A 15,403-nucleotide genomic window follows, 5' to 3' on the forward strand; every position below is an offset into this window, starting at 1 on the left:
TATTTTGAACATCAGACTCTTTTCGGTGTTGGACATTGTTTTTGTTTATTTCCTCACTCTGGAGCCACTATGGAAAAAACATAGTGAAATATATCTATAGTGCATGCCATGGGCAACTTTAACATTTCTGTAGAGCAGACCCAATAAATTGATAAATCGATCAATAACTCGTGCTCGACGTTATATTTTTTTACTCGTAGGCTGCTGTTTTTTTTCTTTCTTTTACTAATAATCACCTCTACAAGTATCACAGCAGTGTTAGTAAGAGTAGAAACGAAGGCGTAAAAAAAAGAGGCCACAAGCCATAAACTCCATTACCCATAATACCCTGAAACGTTGTACTTCCGGATTGTACCATTTCCGGTGAGGAAGTTGTCCGTTCAAAACAAATGTGAGCTCGTCGTTGAAACATTCTGCAACTTTAAATGAGTTTTTAAAGCATATAAATCCCAGACGCGTCGTAGCAACTGATCACGTAAGTATTATTCTTCGTCCAAACGTAACACGTTTATTACTTCACAACTCGACTGATTTGACGTCATTTTTTTGGTGAAAGCTAACTAATGCTAACAGCTAAAATCGCTGCTGCGCTGTCATCAAACATCACCTTTGCTCATCAACCTTTTTCAGCACAGACTGTTTGTCAGACTTTCTGGACGGATTGTTTGAAACATTTTCTAACGAATAACCCATTCAGTAAAGGTAAACCACCGCAGATTTGATCACAACAGTAGAAATACAGTTGTGGTGTTAATGTAGACAGTTTGTTGGGGGGGGGGGGCGGTGTAAATCTTAGATTAATTTAGATTTCTTGTGCTCGTTGTAAGATCAGGACAAGTAGTGCTTTATAAGAAGCCCTTTGTTCAGGATTTTATTTGGACTTAAAGTTTCTGGAGGGATTGACTGAAAGCAAATCGAATTTGAATTGTCCATCAATGAATAAATGTTAAGGACACTCTGTCTGCACGGCCACTCATCTGGACTCCACTCATCTCTTCTACCCCGGCAGCATCTTGTGTATCAATGGAGACGCCAGAGCCGGGCCCAGCGGACGGAGAGGAGCGCCCGGTTGAGCTGCGACCTCGGACGCGCTCCAACCCTGAAGGTGCAGAGGACCGGCGCAGCAGCACGGGCAGCCTCGGGGGCAACAGCAACCCAAACATACCCCAGCCCGCTGTGGGAAGCCGTGTGGAGGGCGAGGGAGAGGCCTCAAGCAGCGACAGCCCTCCGAGTTCCACCACCACGACTGTGTCAGCTTCTGCTGCGCAGAGCGGAGCGCCTGCCGCCGCCACAGGTGTGGTGGCCGCAGCCAGCGCCACGGTACCTCTGTCCACAGCTGCTGTGTCAGCCAAAGAGAGACCAAAGGCCGCACAGCAACAACCCGCACTCACAACCCCCATCCCTCCACCAGCAGACTACCAGCTCAGAGTTCCCCGTGTCAATTGCCCAGAGAAAGTGGTGGGTCCACGGAGCATTCCTGTTTTATGAAGTATCACAAAAACATTGGGACTCACTCTCATTGCCTGACTTTTACTATCTGGTTTTATCTTCCTCACCGCAGATCATCTGCTTAGATCTTTCTGAAGAGATGTCTCTGCCTAAGCTGGAGTCTTTTAATGGGTTGGAAACTGCAAAGTAAACCTTCTTCAGTAACAGTGTTTCATAATTATTCACTTCACTGCCTAATTTGACTGCATTTCCATTTAGGTCTAAAACAAATGCTCTGAACATATCCCAGAAGATGATTGAGATGTTTGTCAGAACGAAACATAAGATTGACAAACGGCATGAGTTCGCTCTGGTTGTCATCAATGATGACGCCCTGTGGGTGAGTACAGGAGCCTTTCAATCAGCGTCTCTTTGAACGTATGTCCAGTTTTGTTGGGATATTATCCGATTGTATCTCTTGTTGTGTTTTACTTTTGAAAAAATATTATTTCTCACAATAATACAAAAAAAAAAACATTTTAGTACTGGATATGCTCTTGGTAGTTAGTTCAGGCGGTATTCACTTAACTTATTTAATAAAGGTTAACTGCACTAACCTAATGTACAGTATTGAAATGTAATTTAGTCTTTCTATGTGTCTCAGTTGTCAGGCTTCACCTCTGATCCCAGGGAGCTGTGCAGCTGTCTGTACGACCTGGAGACCAATGTGTGCGAGTCCTTCAGTATCCTTTCACTCAAAACTATAAACAGTGATTTTATAATGAAATAGTATAGTCTAGACATTAGGTTTTAGCCTTAACTGCCTTTTTTTTTTTTAAGACCTGGAAGATCTCCTTAATGTCATGTAAGTTCAGTTCGACTGTAAACTGAAGCATACATTATGATGAAACACACACAAGTTACATGGAGATGTTTAAGCTTTGCTTTTTCTCTTCCGTGTTTAGTCGTCAGAAGATCGAGCTGCCTCTGACGGAGAATGTTCAGACCATCCCTCCTCCATATGTGGTGCGGACTGTGCTCATCTACAGCCGTCATGCGGGGCAGCTACAATTCAACCCCTCGGAAGCTGTTAGTGTAAGTGCAACACTACTGAGGATTTCAGCCACGGTCGAGAATATTTTCCTTGTCTGATATTTCATGTGTAATTTGAATCCCCTCCTGAAAGAGGGGAAGATATTTATGGCTGTTTCAAGCTGACTGCACTTCTAAGAGCTTGTTCCTCTGTCCTTCTACAGAAAATGCTGCAGTCTCCGTATTTTTTCTTTGATGTGGTCTATTTGCACAATGGGGTGGAGGAGCAAGGAGATGAGACCAGCTGGAGGGTGAGTGGAGAAGCTGATAATGGAGGAGGATTGGTTGTAATTGTGTGCGGTAGCTCCATGATGTATGTGACAAAGGGCCATCAAAATATTCATAAACTGCTCCTGATGCTCGTGAACAGAGTGCAACACCGTGACTTGCACGGAGCGGGTGGAAGCTACAACCTTTGTGTGTAAGGATTACAAGTTACGTCAATTGATCAACAGCAGCATCTGATTTACATTTTTGTGACCACTGAATGTTTGTATTTGCGATGTCAATATTGAGTTGAGCAGAGAGCGCACGAAGGTTTTGTGTCCAATTTTTAAGGGAGCAGTAAAAACTCTCAAGAGGTCAAGATCGGTGAGTAGGTTGGTTGGGGAGCTGTCACTGTGCGGTTGAGGGCAAAATTTGTGCATTTTTAAAGTCCATTGTCAAGTTGGAAAACCAAACTGTTATCATGTCACAGTTCAGGTCATTTACACAGAATGTTTTTCCTCAGAATGTCACAACAAATGTATAAAACTAAATAAAAAAAAAAAAAAACGGACCGCAGCTTCTTCACGTTTGGACTGTGCACTTCTGCCCATATTGAAACACGAATGTCACTCAAAACACCTGGCTGCGCTTAACGCTTCATTGCGGCAGATTTTCTGAAGCTTTTCGAGGGACTCTGTTGCAGAGTTCTTTAGTTTGGCCCATTATTTGCGTGCTCTCTGCTCACGTTTCAGATCCATGGTGAAATTGTGAACGTGCACGTACAACTGCTCACAAAAAAAAAAACGTGTGTAACTAGGGTGCTGATGTTGATCTTGTGACGTAACTCGGGTGTACTCACTCACAGAGGTTATAGCCTCTCGCTGCTCTGTGCACATCCCAGTGCTGCGCTGCATTCATACCCAACAGGAGCAGGATCTGAATGTTTTTATCCACCCTGAGGTATTTTGGCTCAATACTGCACAATTTTTTGAAAACTTCAGTTTGCCCATTTGGCACGTTTGTCTTGTCTGGTTGAGACACACAACTTTATGCTCTAGCAGTTCGTTAGTTTTAACACTTATGTCCATCCTACTGAACACGAGGGGAAGTTGAATATAATGTTACAGCTTTCCACATGATGATATAATCAGAATATTTTCCATTTGTCTCCAGGACAACTACACCTCTTTCTGTAACCTGGACACAAAGGGCATGTGCTATCGCTTTGAGGTTTCCCTGAGCGGACCCGCCATTGAGCTGCACAACTGCATGGCCAAACTGCTGGCTCATCCTCTACAAAGGCCTTTCCAGAGTCATGCGTCTTACAGCCTGCTGGAGGGGGACGACCCCCAGGACATTGAAGCCACAGTCTAGAATGGGACACTCAAAAAGCCCTGCTTCTCTGTGAAATACATACACTCACTCACTCTCTCTCTCACACACACACACACACACACACACACACACACACACACACACTGTATTCTATCAGAAAAGGGTTTCTCTGATGTAGATTATCGCTGGTTTTTTTTTTCCATTAATTGCGGGAGAGCAATGATTCATAAGAATATTTGGGGAAACCAGGCGTAGTTCTGATGAAAAGAGGATTTCAGCACACAGTCAGTGTGTTTCCATGAGACAATGGATGAGTTATTGATTGTCCTGAGCTGAAGCAGTAATAAAATGATCCAGTTGTAAAATTGTCAGAAACCTCTTGGAAATGATGAAGTGGATCTCTGAGAGTCTACGAACAGGGCACAAGTAGAGAGAATCGATGAAACCAAGGAAGCCGCATCAGGTTTTTGCTAAACTTCCTTCCTCATCACTAGTTTTTTTTCCTTTCAAATCGTCGACCGCACTGATTTGTCTGTAAGTCTTAAAGATAGAAATCAAACAAACAACCTTACCTGTGACACTTTTCCACAGCGGGCCTTTTGAGACAATACTGAACTTTAATTTGACGTACTGTGTCACAGAGGTTACAACCTGTGTAACTCCACCTGTCCTTTCAGTCGCTAACCTTCGTTGCCTGTTTTATAAGCGGTTGTCTTTGCTCATTTGTCACTCTTACTTTATGTTACACAGACAGAATGTAGTAATGTAGATGTGGCCTGATTGCAGGTTTTGTTCCTTGACGCTGATCTCTGTGGCGGTTTGATTGTGACAAAGGGCCCTCGTACCGCCAGTCGAGCTGCACTTAAAACACATTTTACAGACAAGCTTTTTCAAGCTGTTTCTGGGTATTAAAAAAAAATTATTAATCATATTTTTCATGTTCATATATGGATCTGTTTGATGTTTTTTTTTTTTTTTTGCTTGTGCTTTCTATGGTTTTGTCAGGAGATGGCAGCAAAGTCCCTCTTGAGGTGAAGCTACCCGAAAGTCAAAGAGGTGCTGTGGTCTAAGAGTAGGGAACACTTTTATATTTATGAAACCTATTATTCTAAACTGATCAAATTCTGCTTTCATCAGGGCTAAACTCTCATTCGATAATCTTTTCTGCCTTTATTATCATTGTCAGGGTCCATAATCACTGTTACTCATATTTCACAGCCCTTAATATGCCAGCATGATAAAGCAGTTGGTATCTCTTATCCAAGTATGGCCTTAATATTACCTCAATGGTAAAAACATGTTTTCCTATCACCCTGAAGTTGTCTAGTGAGTTATCTTAAGAGGTGTTTTATCACAGTCTTCAACCATTAAGCTTCCTGTTTTGTTCAGAAGTTACAGAATATTTCTGTTCTGACTCCTAATATTTTTGTCACTATAACGTACCTTCATAAATTAGTTTTTTTCCGGAGAGGACAGGTTGTCAGGTATACAATGGGGAGCAGGAAAACCCTGGACTCGGAGGACCTTTCCCCTTTCACACCCTTCCCTAAGCGGAGCCTGCCGCTCTTCACGTCATCAGTGCAGATAACAGCAGAGGAGGGATCCAGAGCGCCTGTGCTGCTGGGAGAATTTGTTATTCCCTCATCCCCGAAGAATGACAGGTCCCTATTGTTTTCATTCTTTCACTCCTCCAATGCCATGACTCCTTTCCGTGCTTACTTCGGACAGGATATGGAAGATTTTATTTTTATTTTTGCCTGGTATTTTCTGGTTTTACCCCTTACATGGTTTGCATTGTTTATCCACCCTCAGACAAACAGGATCAGGAATTCTGTGACATTCTGTATTAGCTATATTTAAATCTGCTATTGAAGGCCAATGCTTCCGGTTTGTTTTTTTAGCACCTGCGGACAGCAGTGGAAGATAAATCACTGTATCTACTCAAGTACTGTCCATTATACTGTTACTCCACATTTCAATACTGTACCTTTTATTCCACTAGAGTTACTTTTCAGATCCAGATTTTATATTTAAATTGTGATTATCAAAAAAGTATTGTAGGTTTAACCACATAACCGTTTTAATATTTATTCCACTACAGTTACTTTTGAGGTCAAGAGTTTATATGTAAATTGTGAGTATCAAATAATTATTGTTGGTTAAATAACTCAACAGCACAGAGAGATTCATTTGTGAGGAAGGACCAGTGCAAAAATGTACTATTACTAACATTTGTAGTGGAGTGTTCGTACACTGTGGTATTTCTACTTTTACTGAAGTACTCGTTCCACCGATGCGTGCAGACTACGCAGAAACAGCTGTCTGTTGACTGTGTTCTTTTTGTATTGATTTTTATTATGTGACATGCACTTTTTTCAAGTCAACCTTTATTACATGCACATGGAGACAGTTGGTCACGCTTCACTTGAGGTGGTGTGCATAAGACTGACATGATGACGATGACACCTTAATACTGTCATAACATGTAATGAACATGAAGGCGTCTTTATGAATGTTTCTGACTGTTGTCGTTCGGAATCATTCATTCAATTATCTCTTCTTTAATGTAAAGTTGACATTGTTCAAGATGTCTTTGTTAACTTCACTCTAATCAGGACAACATAACCGGTCATTAACATGAAACTATAACTTCTACCGCTATAGTTGAAGTAAAAAAAAAAAGTGACTTAAATTTCAAATGACGAACAGTCATAAACATTGATGAGGACTCCTTCATGTTCATGGTGGTGTCATGGCAGCCTTATGCACATTCCTTCAAGCAAAGAGTTTTTCGTTGCTGTCCTCTCATCCATACAGGTTGTAAAGAGATTCTTGCTTGACTCAATTTCAGTGCAACAGGATTGTGTAAAAAAAATTATTGCTAAAGCAAAATGCTACAAATGCTATTGAACAAATATACCCAGAACATGATGGCACATGAACTGTATCACATTTTTTTGGGCATCAAACAAATTATTGATACTCAAAACAAGAGTTAATATCTGTCATTAGTACTTAAGAATCAGTCCACCCACACCTGGTGCACTCACCCCGAAGATGGAGAAATCTTTTGTCAAATTCACAGGCTCTGGATTCTTTAATGAGAGAAGTAATTGATGATTTTAAGCAATTTGAACTATCAAACTTTTGTGAAAAAACACTTGTCAGACACAGCTTAGTTTTACATTTCTTCAAACATGGCCAGAAGTTTAATTTCCAACTCGGAAATCTCTTTTTGTTCTGAACAAATCAGTGGAAAATTTGTGACATGTTGGTCAGCGGTGCAGCTGGAGGTTGTGGCAGAGGTTGATGAGTGAGGGGAGGGGAGGGGAGGTGAGGTGAGAGGAGGGGAGGGGAGGGGAGGGGAGGGGAGGGGAGGGAAGGGGAGGGCCAGGATGGAGTGGAAGTGTGCCTCTAGCAGCATTTATAAACATGGCCCCTTTTACACACCTAAGGGTCATTGTTTATATCCATCCATGCATGCCATTTCTGCCTGTATGCTTCTCAACCCTTACAGTGTCGCAGAGCTGTAGAAGAGAGAAACAAACATCCCACCGCAAGTTCGACTTCCATTTCATCTCGACAGTCGCCACCTTAAAAGCCTCAGTGTCTGCTCTGGGGAGAAGATCACACCAGCGGGAAATCCTTGTGGACTTTTACGACCAGATAATTCCTGTTTAGATCTCTCAAAACCAGCTGCAACCATTTCACCTCCACCGGCCATGTACAGCTCCAGCTACTCCCGGGCCAAGTTTGGCCCGGAGGCGAGGCAGTCTCTGCACAAACCCAAAGGGAAGAGCTGCGGCTACTACATGAGGATCATCTTCTTCTTTTCTTCTCTCATCCAGTCACTCATCATCGTCAGCCTGGTGCTCTTCCTCATCTATGGACAGCCAGAGAAGTCTGCAGAGGCGAAGAGGGTCAAGGTCAGGGATTTATTCTGGTGTAACAACTTTATTTGTCATAAAATAAAGAGATATACTAGTACGTTTTATAAAAAAAAAAATGTCAATTGATAGTAAACATTTCGATTACTCGTGTAGGTCTATTTTAGGAAACAAAGCACATTTTCAGTGGAAAACATCTTTAAGAGACTTTGTTCAGGCAGCATCTTTTCTGAGATTATTTTTAAATTGCTCTGTGATTGTTATTTTTTAATTTCGCAGTATTATGTGAGCATGTTCAGAGGTGTAAAATGCAGTGATGCTGAGTGACTGTTATTCTGAAGGAGCTGGAGCTGAGCTTCAACAGACTGAGTGAGAACAACATTCAGCTGAGGAAGGAGAAAGGCGAGCTGGGAGCTCAGCTGGGAGCTCGCACAGCCGAGAAAGATGCTCTGGAGAAAGAGATGGCAAAGCTGAAGACGCTTGCCAACAACACAGAACATGATCTGAAAAAGAAATTTGTAAGTGCAGATGATAAATAACACAAAATGTTGTCAGGAAGTATTGAAAAGCAGGTAGTTTGTGCAGCAGGTTTCATTGCCTCTTCATCATGTTTGAAAAGGATTTTACAAGGTGCAGTTTATACAGCGTGAATATTTCCTTACTTCCGAAGGCATTGTTGTAGTTTCCCGATTGGTAGTAAATTATAAACCCATAAATCATGAATCATCCTGTATTTTTCTATTTTCATTTATAGGCTGATGACTGTCAGGCAACATTGAACCTGATGCAGCGACGTTCCACCCCTCCCAACCCTCCCATCCAGTCCTCTCATGTGGTCACCACCAGCAGTATGTACACTCTGATACTCTGATACTATACCGTTAAAACAATAAACAGGGACATAAACAACATCAACAGTAACTTAAACATTAGCTGCAACAGAAATTTCACCCGTCAATACTTGGTTCTTGTGTAAAATGAAAATATGTGTACAAAGAAATGAAAGTCCATGTGACTAAGATAAAGCAAGACGTTTGCAAGTAAAGCAAATATAAAAAAAAGAATATTGATACCATTTTCTAATGACAATAAGTGGTAATTTGTGGCTTTATTAATGGTTATAAAATAATTTATTAATTCTTTATGAATCAGTTAAAGACATTATTTTGGAAAAGTTTGGAAAAGGGTATCGGAGTATTAATAAACACAGAAAATGGTATTGGTTATATTGGTAGTAAAATTATGAATGTTGATCATTTTACTCTGAATTCTCCAGATGAAATGAAGACCCTGCAGACCCTCAACGCTGAGCAGAGAGCCAAGATCAATTTTATTAGTTCAAACTTCACCCAGATGGTTCAGTATCTGACTCGCGAGAGAGACACCGCCATCAAAGGCCGAGACAAATTTAACGAGGACACCACCAACCTGCGCCGTGAGAATGCTGTTCTAAAGGAGCAGCTCACCAGCTATACCAGGTGATGTCTGTCTGTCTGTCTGTCTGTCTGTCTGTGTGGCTGAAAATATCAAGAATAAACTCATTAAAGTTTTTTGGTTTTTTTATTTTGTCAACCAGGAAGTGCAAAGAAGACTTTGCACATTCTTTGGACGGGATAAATCTGGTGACCAGGGATTTCCTGAACCGGATCAACAGCCTGTTTCCCCACCAGTTGACCTTTCACCTCACCTGTGAGAACCAATGGGAGGTGATGGAGAAGATAAAAAAGAGCTGCACGAACCTGTCCCGAGACGTGGAGAACAAGTTCCAGCTGTATCTGGACCATGTGGGCAACAAGGTGTGTGCATGCAGAATATTTCCTTTGAGTCTTAACAGCATCAGTGAAATATCTCTATTTTTCTTACACAAACAATTCAAGCTTGACAAAAAGCCCCAACTATACAGTTTTTTTTTAATAAGGGGTCACAATCCAGGAAGTTTGGTGAACACTGATTTACACTGTATTTTGTTATGTTTTTGTAATGTAATGATTACATCTGTCAGATGAATATTTCCCCACCTAAAAGTAGCGGAGTAGAAGTATAAATTGGCATCAATGGGATTTACACATACAAAGTAAGTACTTGAGTGAAGGTACCCTTTATTTTCCACCACAGTTTCCATGAGGTTTTGGTGTTCAGCCTTAAGACTCCTGTCCACCCTCCTTTAACTCCCCTTAAAAAAGCTTTTAGCCTGGAATATTCCAGAGCACACTGAATGGGAAACCGGTTTCTCCTGGGAGGAAGTCTATCCGCGGCATCATTCATGATAAATGTGGCTGCGAGGAGAACTCGGGGTCAAAGCAGAGGTGAAGTGTGCAGCTCTGCTGATGCAGCAGCGCTGCGGTGCGGGACAAGAAAACACATAACCTCAGCAAGTATCTGTCTTCACTCCTTAGAGCAATATTTCATTTGGATATAACACTCACAGAGGGGTCAAAAATCAGCGTTTGTTCGGTTGCTGGAATTCATCTTCACTGTGAGTCTTTGCTTATTTTTATTCAGGCACAGCTCCAGTTCAACTTTTCCAAGAAGAGATTAATCAAACCTACGTACTTGTCAGAATTAAGGTGCTTCTTGTAAAACTTTTGTCACCTTTTCTATTATTTTCCCGCACAGACAAAATTATTTTTTTTATTAATATTAACTTATGTAGGGACAGGTTTGGACCAGTGCCAAATATCCCAGCACGTGGAGCCCGATCTACTTTTCAATCCCCTTACGTAGATGAGTAAATGTAAATCGGTGCTGTGGCACATCTGTGCAAGGGGCCTTCATACAAACACACAAAACACAGTTCTCACGAAAAATACATTTACAACAGCACAAAACACACTTACATGATAAAATGATCATTAAACTCAATGACAAGCACTGCAATGTGCATGACTACACGGCTGATCCCTCTCTTCTTCTGAGTTCCACGTATTGATCCTTCAAATGGGAAAAAGGAACATTTATGAAAGGGGCACCTTAAAGTTTTTCATAGATACTCAGTGTGTTACTGAGCCAGAAACCCTGAGAGGAGCCACCAGGTCAAAGCCTGGTTAATTAAAGTACGTATTGATGAATTCAATATTAGAAATTATGTTGATGAAATGATCAAAACGTATTATCTTCAGTTTTTAAAAATATTACAGCGGTGAAATGGGTTCCTGTCCCAAATTTTAAATGAGCCATTTTAAATCATCTTAAGAGGCTGCTTTTGACAAAGAACTTAACTTATATAAGAAAAAAAAAAAAAAATCACAGAATGCATGAAACTATTACCACCATAAAACAGGTAAACAGGGTCTAATGCATCTGAATGTATGTGCAGCAAGTTTTGAAATTATCAGAGGTACTAAAACATAAAACTGAGTTTTTTGGAAACCTGTTTAATAAACTGTACATTCATGTTTCATAAAAGGCTTTAAAAGTTGTAAAACCCAGCATTAAACTAATCAAATTTTAAAGAGACGTTTGTTCGCTGTGCGTGCAGCTCCATGTCTGGTGAAGCGCGACGAACGCTCATTTACACCACGAGCCCTCGACGGCTGATTTAAAGCGAGATTAACGTGCACGCTTCTTCCGGCAGGGAGACATTACGTATAGATTTCATTCTTACAAGAGCTGCACAGTATGTACCCGGCGTGACGAACAATCACATTGTCATCTATCTTTCGGATAGAAATAGACGCGGGGGAAACAAAAACGGGTACAATTATGTAAAGGCACCATCTGGAAACACATTTGGAACAGTCGATTGTGACACATTCTTCAAGCACAGCCCGTTATCTCTCCGTCTGACAGCCCCCCTGCTGCTTTCTGCCGCAGGGTGTAAAGAAGGCAAACACTGCATGACGGTCTCATTTGAAGGAAACTGTTTTCCTCTCCCAGGTGGCTGAGATCCAGGCCCTGTCCAGTCGACTGGAGGTCCAAAACTCACATTTGGCCTCCGACATGCAGCAGTGCGATCGCATCCTCCGTGAGACGGTCGCCAAGGCTACCAGGCAGTCAGAGCTCAAGCAAAATACCTATGATGACCAGGTAGACAATATTTGTGCATGGATGCTTGTGTGTGGATGGAAACTGGGAACCAATGGAGGAATCAAATTACCTGTATGCGTTTATCTACTCCCGTTTTATCTGTTTTAACAAGAGCATGAATCATGGAGTGGCATGAGAGAGATAAGGGTAAAAGAGAAACATTATTTTTTTTGACATTGTTTCCCTTTATATGATAACAAGCCTATTTTTTTCAGGTGGAGAAATTACTGATGGAGCAGAACCGACTGAGAGAGCAGCAGGAAGAAAGTCTGACCCTGAAAGAGAAAGAGATTCAGGCCCTCCAGAGAATGCTGCTCAATTCTAAGGTAAAATAAATACAGAAGTCCAATCATATGCCGTGCACAGACATATGATAGGTAGTGAGGGAGAGGAGGTGCCCACAGATGGTTTAAAACCTTCATTCACATCAGACCACATGTTCATTTTTGTGCTCATGTGAAGAATTAATCCAGACTGATCTAAAATACATCGCCTAATTTAACCTTTAAATCATTTCTGCCATCAGAGATTGACTAAATATCATGTCATGGTTCTCTGAGCACAAGAGTACCATCCACACGTGTGCTTTTAAATGAGATTCACTTCAGCGCAGATGTAAGTGTGTGTGTGTGTGTGTGTGTGTGGGTGGGTGGGTGGATTCAGCGGGAATCTGAGGCTGCAGCTGCAGGAAGGATGGAAAAGCAAGATAAGCAGTCATAAGTTCACAAAGCGCCCCATTTCAAACTTCCCAGTCATACAAGTGTAGGTGTCAGAAAAAAACTGCACAAGCGTGATATCTGTGTCTAACGTTAAATAACAGTGAAATAATCACATTTCTTCTGCAGCCCAGTCTTCCTAAATCTGCTGTCCCACACCGGGGCGGACCAACTGTTCCTAACTGGCCTTCTATCAAACCCCCCGGCATCAGCAAGACTCCGACGGTAAACTTCCTGTTAAAACACACACTTATCTGACAACTGTTTAGCGCTGCAAAAATTAGTAGTCTGTATTGATTAGTTGATTGACAGAAAATGAATGAATGAGTTCTCAAACTCCAGCTTCCTGGATATGGATATGTTCTGGTTCCTTTAGTCCTCTACGATGATACACTGAATATGTTCTGGATGTGGACTGTTGGTCAGGACAGAACATTTTAGGCTGCATCTTCATCTGTGGGAAACACGGGTCAACATTTTTCAACATTTTCTGACATTTTAACAACCAAAAAGCCAGTAGACTAATTGAGAAAAGAATTAATAATGAAAATAATCACGAGTTGCAGCCCTTTATTTTGAGCCATATTTCGTGTTTTTGTGAAGAGAACGAGATCAAATTTAAGATTTAACGTATGAAAGCACCCAAACTGTAATCCTTTACTGTATTTCGTTGATGGTTCATTAGCCTGCGGACATGCTGGTGTGAGGCTGCATGAACATCAACATGCTAAACGTGCTCACAGTGACAAGACGCTGACGTGAAGCAGGTTCAATGATCACCATCTTAATTTAGCATTCCAGCTCAAATTTGCTAATTGTCACTAAACACAAAGCACAACTGAGGCTGACAGCAGCGTCATCAGACATAAAATCATCAGTCATGATGATGGCGCCAAAAAAAGGAAAAACAAGTGAGGGGATCATTAAAGTTCTCACAATTCACGCTGAGAACTTGGAAAGTTTGCAGCAAATGTCACAACAATCCAGCCAATACTTGTAGAAATATTTACGTCTGGACCAAAATGGTCGACATCCTCAGAGCCTCGCCGTCAGCATCGCTAAAAATAGTTTCTCCTCCAAACTGTCCTCACCAAAACTGCACAAATCTAGTAACGAGGTTTTTAGACATTTACAGGACTGATTTGTTATAATTGTTAATGCTTTGTTTTCCAGGTGAGATGAGATAAACCGTCCAGTCATCCATAAACGTCACCTGCTAATTCTCTGAGGGTCTCACGGGGAGGGAAGAGAAACCCCAACACAGCAACACAACAAAACACACCTGTAAATACTTTGCCTCCATATTAATGACATAAATCTGCTGTTGTTCAGCTCTACTTGTGACTGAAGATTTGTGTGTGTTTAACTTGTGTTTGAGTTGAAAGTATCTTTATACTTGGGCGAATGTAAAAAGTTCAACGACACCGGTGTAAATATTTTCTGTTGTGTGTCGACAGGCAAACCAACACTCGGAAATCTTTTCTTTACCTTGAAATTAAAATTAAACAAACCAAAAAAAAAAAAAGCCTCGACTCCCTCTTCAACAGGATTGTCTTGAGTTTATCTTGCTGGCTTTAAAATATAACAAACTCTCAGACAGGACTTTGTGGAGCAGCTTCTCACTCGTCTGCTATAAACAGACTCCTCTAAAAGTAGCGTCACCAAGTTTCCTCGTGATTCACACGAGAAGAAATGCACACAAATTTCTAACCAAGACTGGAAGACAATACAGACATCTGGCCGAGTCCTAAAGACATCATCACATCTGTAGGGTTATTAGAAGTAAAAAAAAACTAAAAAAAAACAATGTGTCAAAAACAGGAAGAAAAAAGTATAGCAGGATTTACTGTACAGATGAAAACTACTTTTTATGGTTTGCAAAAAAAAAAAAGTCGGGACTATTAATTGCCCTTTTTATTGTTCATTTTACAAGTACAGAAGCTGTTATAGGAACTGTTCTTGAGCTTTACTACTTCCTTTTCCTTTCAAGCACAAGGCAAAGAGCACATACAGTTCTGCGGGTGGAAACGGACGACATATTTTTACGATTATTACGGATCCAGTTTGGTGCAGATGGCATCTAACGAGTCTTCAGTATCTGATTAAAAGACAGCTTTTTTATCACTATCAATGTAAATACTGTACACTTTACAAAGCAATACATCATAGAGCATATACAAATACTTTGTCAATGTTGTAAGTCATTATGATATTACATAATTTGGACTTAAAACATTTAAATAATTTTTTTTTTTTCTTTTATAGAATGTATTTCTATATGCATCAACTTACTTAACTGCTTGTGATTCGAGATCCCTTCCACATTATAAGAGAAAAACACACGAGGATAGACTCGCGGCTTCATCACTGATGGAGATGAGTGTTACAGGTGAGCTAATTGCCTCCTGTCAGCAGGACACGCACGCACACGCACACGCACACGCACGTTAAGTCAAACGGGTACAGGGTGGAACCGGCTGTACTCGACACGGCTGCGTCAACATCACATCTCAGGACAGCCGTTAATCAAACCCGCAGAAAAGTGACCGACAGACAGCTCAAAGTCACCAGTCAGCTGTGAATCCAACAGCGACAGCGAAGTTAGTCGAGCCGACGTCTAAAATTACATAAAGAATAGAATAAGTAATGAGTTTGAATTTGTTTCATATTTTCAAAGATCCAGACTGATGATGATTATGACGAAACCATTAA

General features: G+C 41.1%; 2 protein-coding genes across 3 annotated transcripts; both read left to right on the top strand.

Annotated features, from left to right (window-relative positions):
• The first annotated feature begins 362 nt into the window (after nt 1–362).
• On the top strand, nt 363–7,376 carry babam1 (BRISC and BRCA1 A complex member 1). 2 transcript variants are annotated; one of them, XM_069153259.1, is made up of 9 exons: nt 363–475; nt 1,010–1,458; nt 1,562–1,635; nt 1,708–1,828; nt 2,093–2,171; nt 2,269–2,293; nt 2,394–2,523; nt 2,685–2,771; nt 3,901–7,376. In XM_069153259.1, exons 2-9 carry the CDS (start codon nt 1,024–1,026, stop codon nt 4,099–4,101), a joined length of 1,152 nt encoding a protein of 383 aa, XP_069009360.1. In that variant the 5' UTR covers nt 363–475; nt 1,010–1,023; the 3' UTR covers nt 4,102–7,376. The 2 variants fall into 2 exon arrangements, with proteins under 2 accessions (XP_069009360.1, XP_069009361.1); XM_069153260.1 differs by having other exon boundaries at nt 1,562–1,620.
• Nucleotides 7,377–7,492: 116 nt separating this feature from the next.
• Nucleotides 7,493–14,518, top strand: plvapb (plasmalemma vesicle associated protein b). Its single transcript, XM_069153258.1, has 9 exons — nt 7,493–7,988; nt 8,291–8,467; nt 8,704–8,797; nt 9,226–9,427; nt 9,526–9,745; nt 11,826–11,975; nt 12,191–12,301; nt 12,821–12,916; nt 13,865–14,518. The coding sequence occupies exons 1-9, from the start codon at nt 7,785–7,787 to the stop codon at nt 13,871–13,873; spliced, it is 1,263 nt and encodes a 420-aa protein (XP_069009359.1). The 5' UTR covers nt 7,493–7,784; the 3' UTR covers nt 13,874–14,518.
• The last annotated feature ends 885 nt before the right edge of the window (nt 14,519–15,403 follow it).

This window comes from Embiotoca jacksoni, unplaced genomic scaffold (genome assembly GCF_022577435.1).
Source record: "Embiotoca jacksoni isolate LCO1_2020_lvr unplaced genomic scaffold, fEmbJac1.0.p SCAF_19, whole genome shotgun sequence".
Taxonomy (NCBI): Eukaryota; Metazoa; Chordata; class Actinopteri; family Embiotocidae; genus Embiotoca; species Embiotoca jacksoni.

Excerpts from the sequence above, each read along its gene's own strand:
- babam1 (XM_069153259.1), top strand. The coding sequence starts at position 1,024 with ATGGAGACGCCAGAGCCGGGCCCAGCGGACGGAGAGGAGCGCCCGGTT. Across the intron at positions 1,829-2,092 it reads TCAATGATGACGCCCTGTGG|TTGTCAGGCTTCACCTCTGA; the intron begins GTGAGTACAGGA and ends TATGTGTCTCAG. Across the intron at positions 2,294-2,393 it reads GAAGATCTCCTTAATGTCAT|TCGTCAGAAGATCGAGCTGC; the intron begins GTAAGTTCAGTT and ends TTCCGTGTTTAG.
- plvapb (XM_069153258.1), top strand. The coding sequence starts at position 7,785 with ATGTACAGCTCCAGCTACTCCCGGGCCAAGTTTGGCCCGGAGGCGAGG. Across the intron at positions 8,468-8,703 it reads ATGATCTGAAAAAGAAATTT|GCTGATGACTGTCAGGCAAC; the intron begins GTAAGTGCAGAT and ends TTTCATTTATAG. Across the intron at positions 11,976-12,190 it reads AAAATACCTATGATGACCAG|GTGGAGAAATTACTGATGGA; the intron begins GTAGACAATATT and ends TATTTTTTTCAG.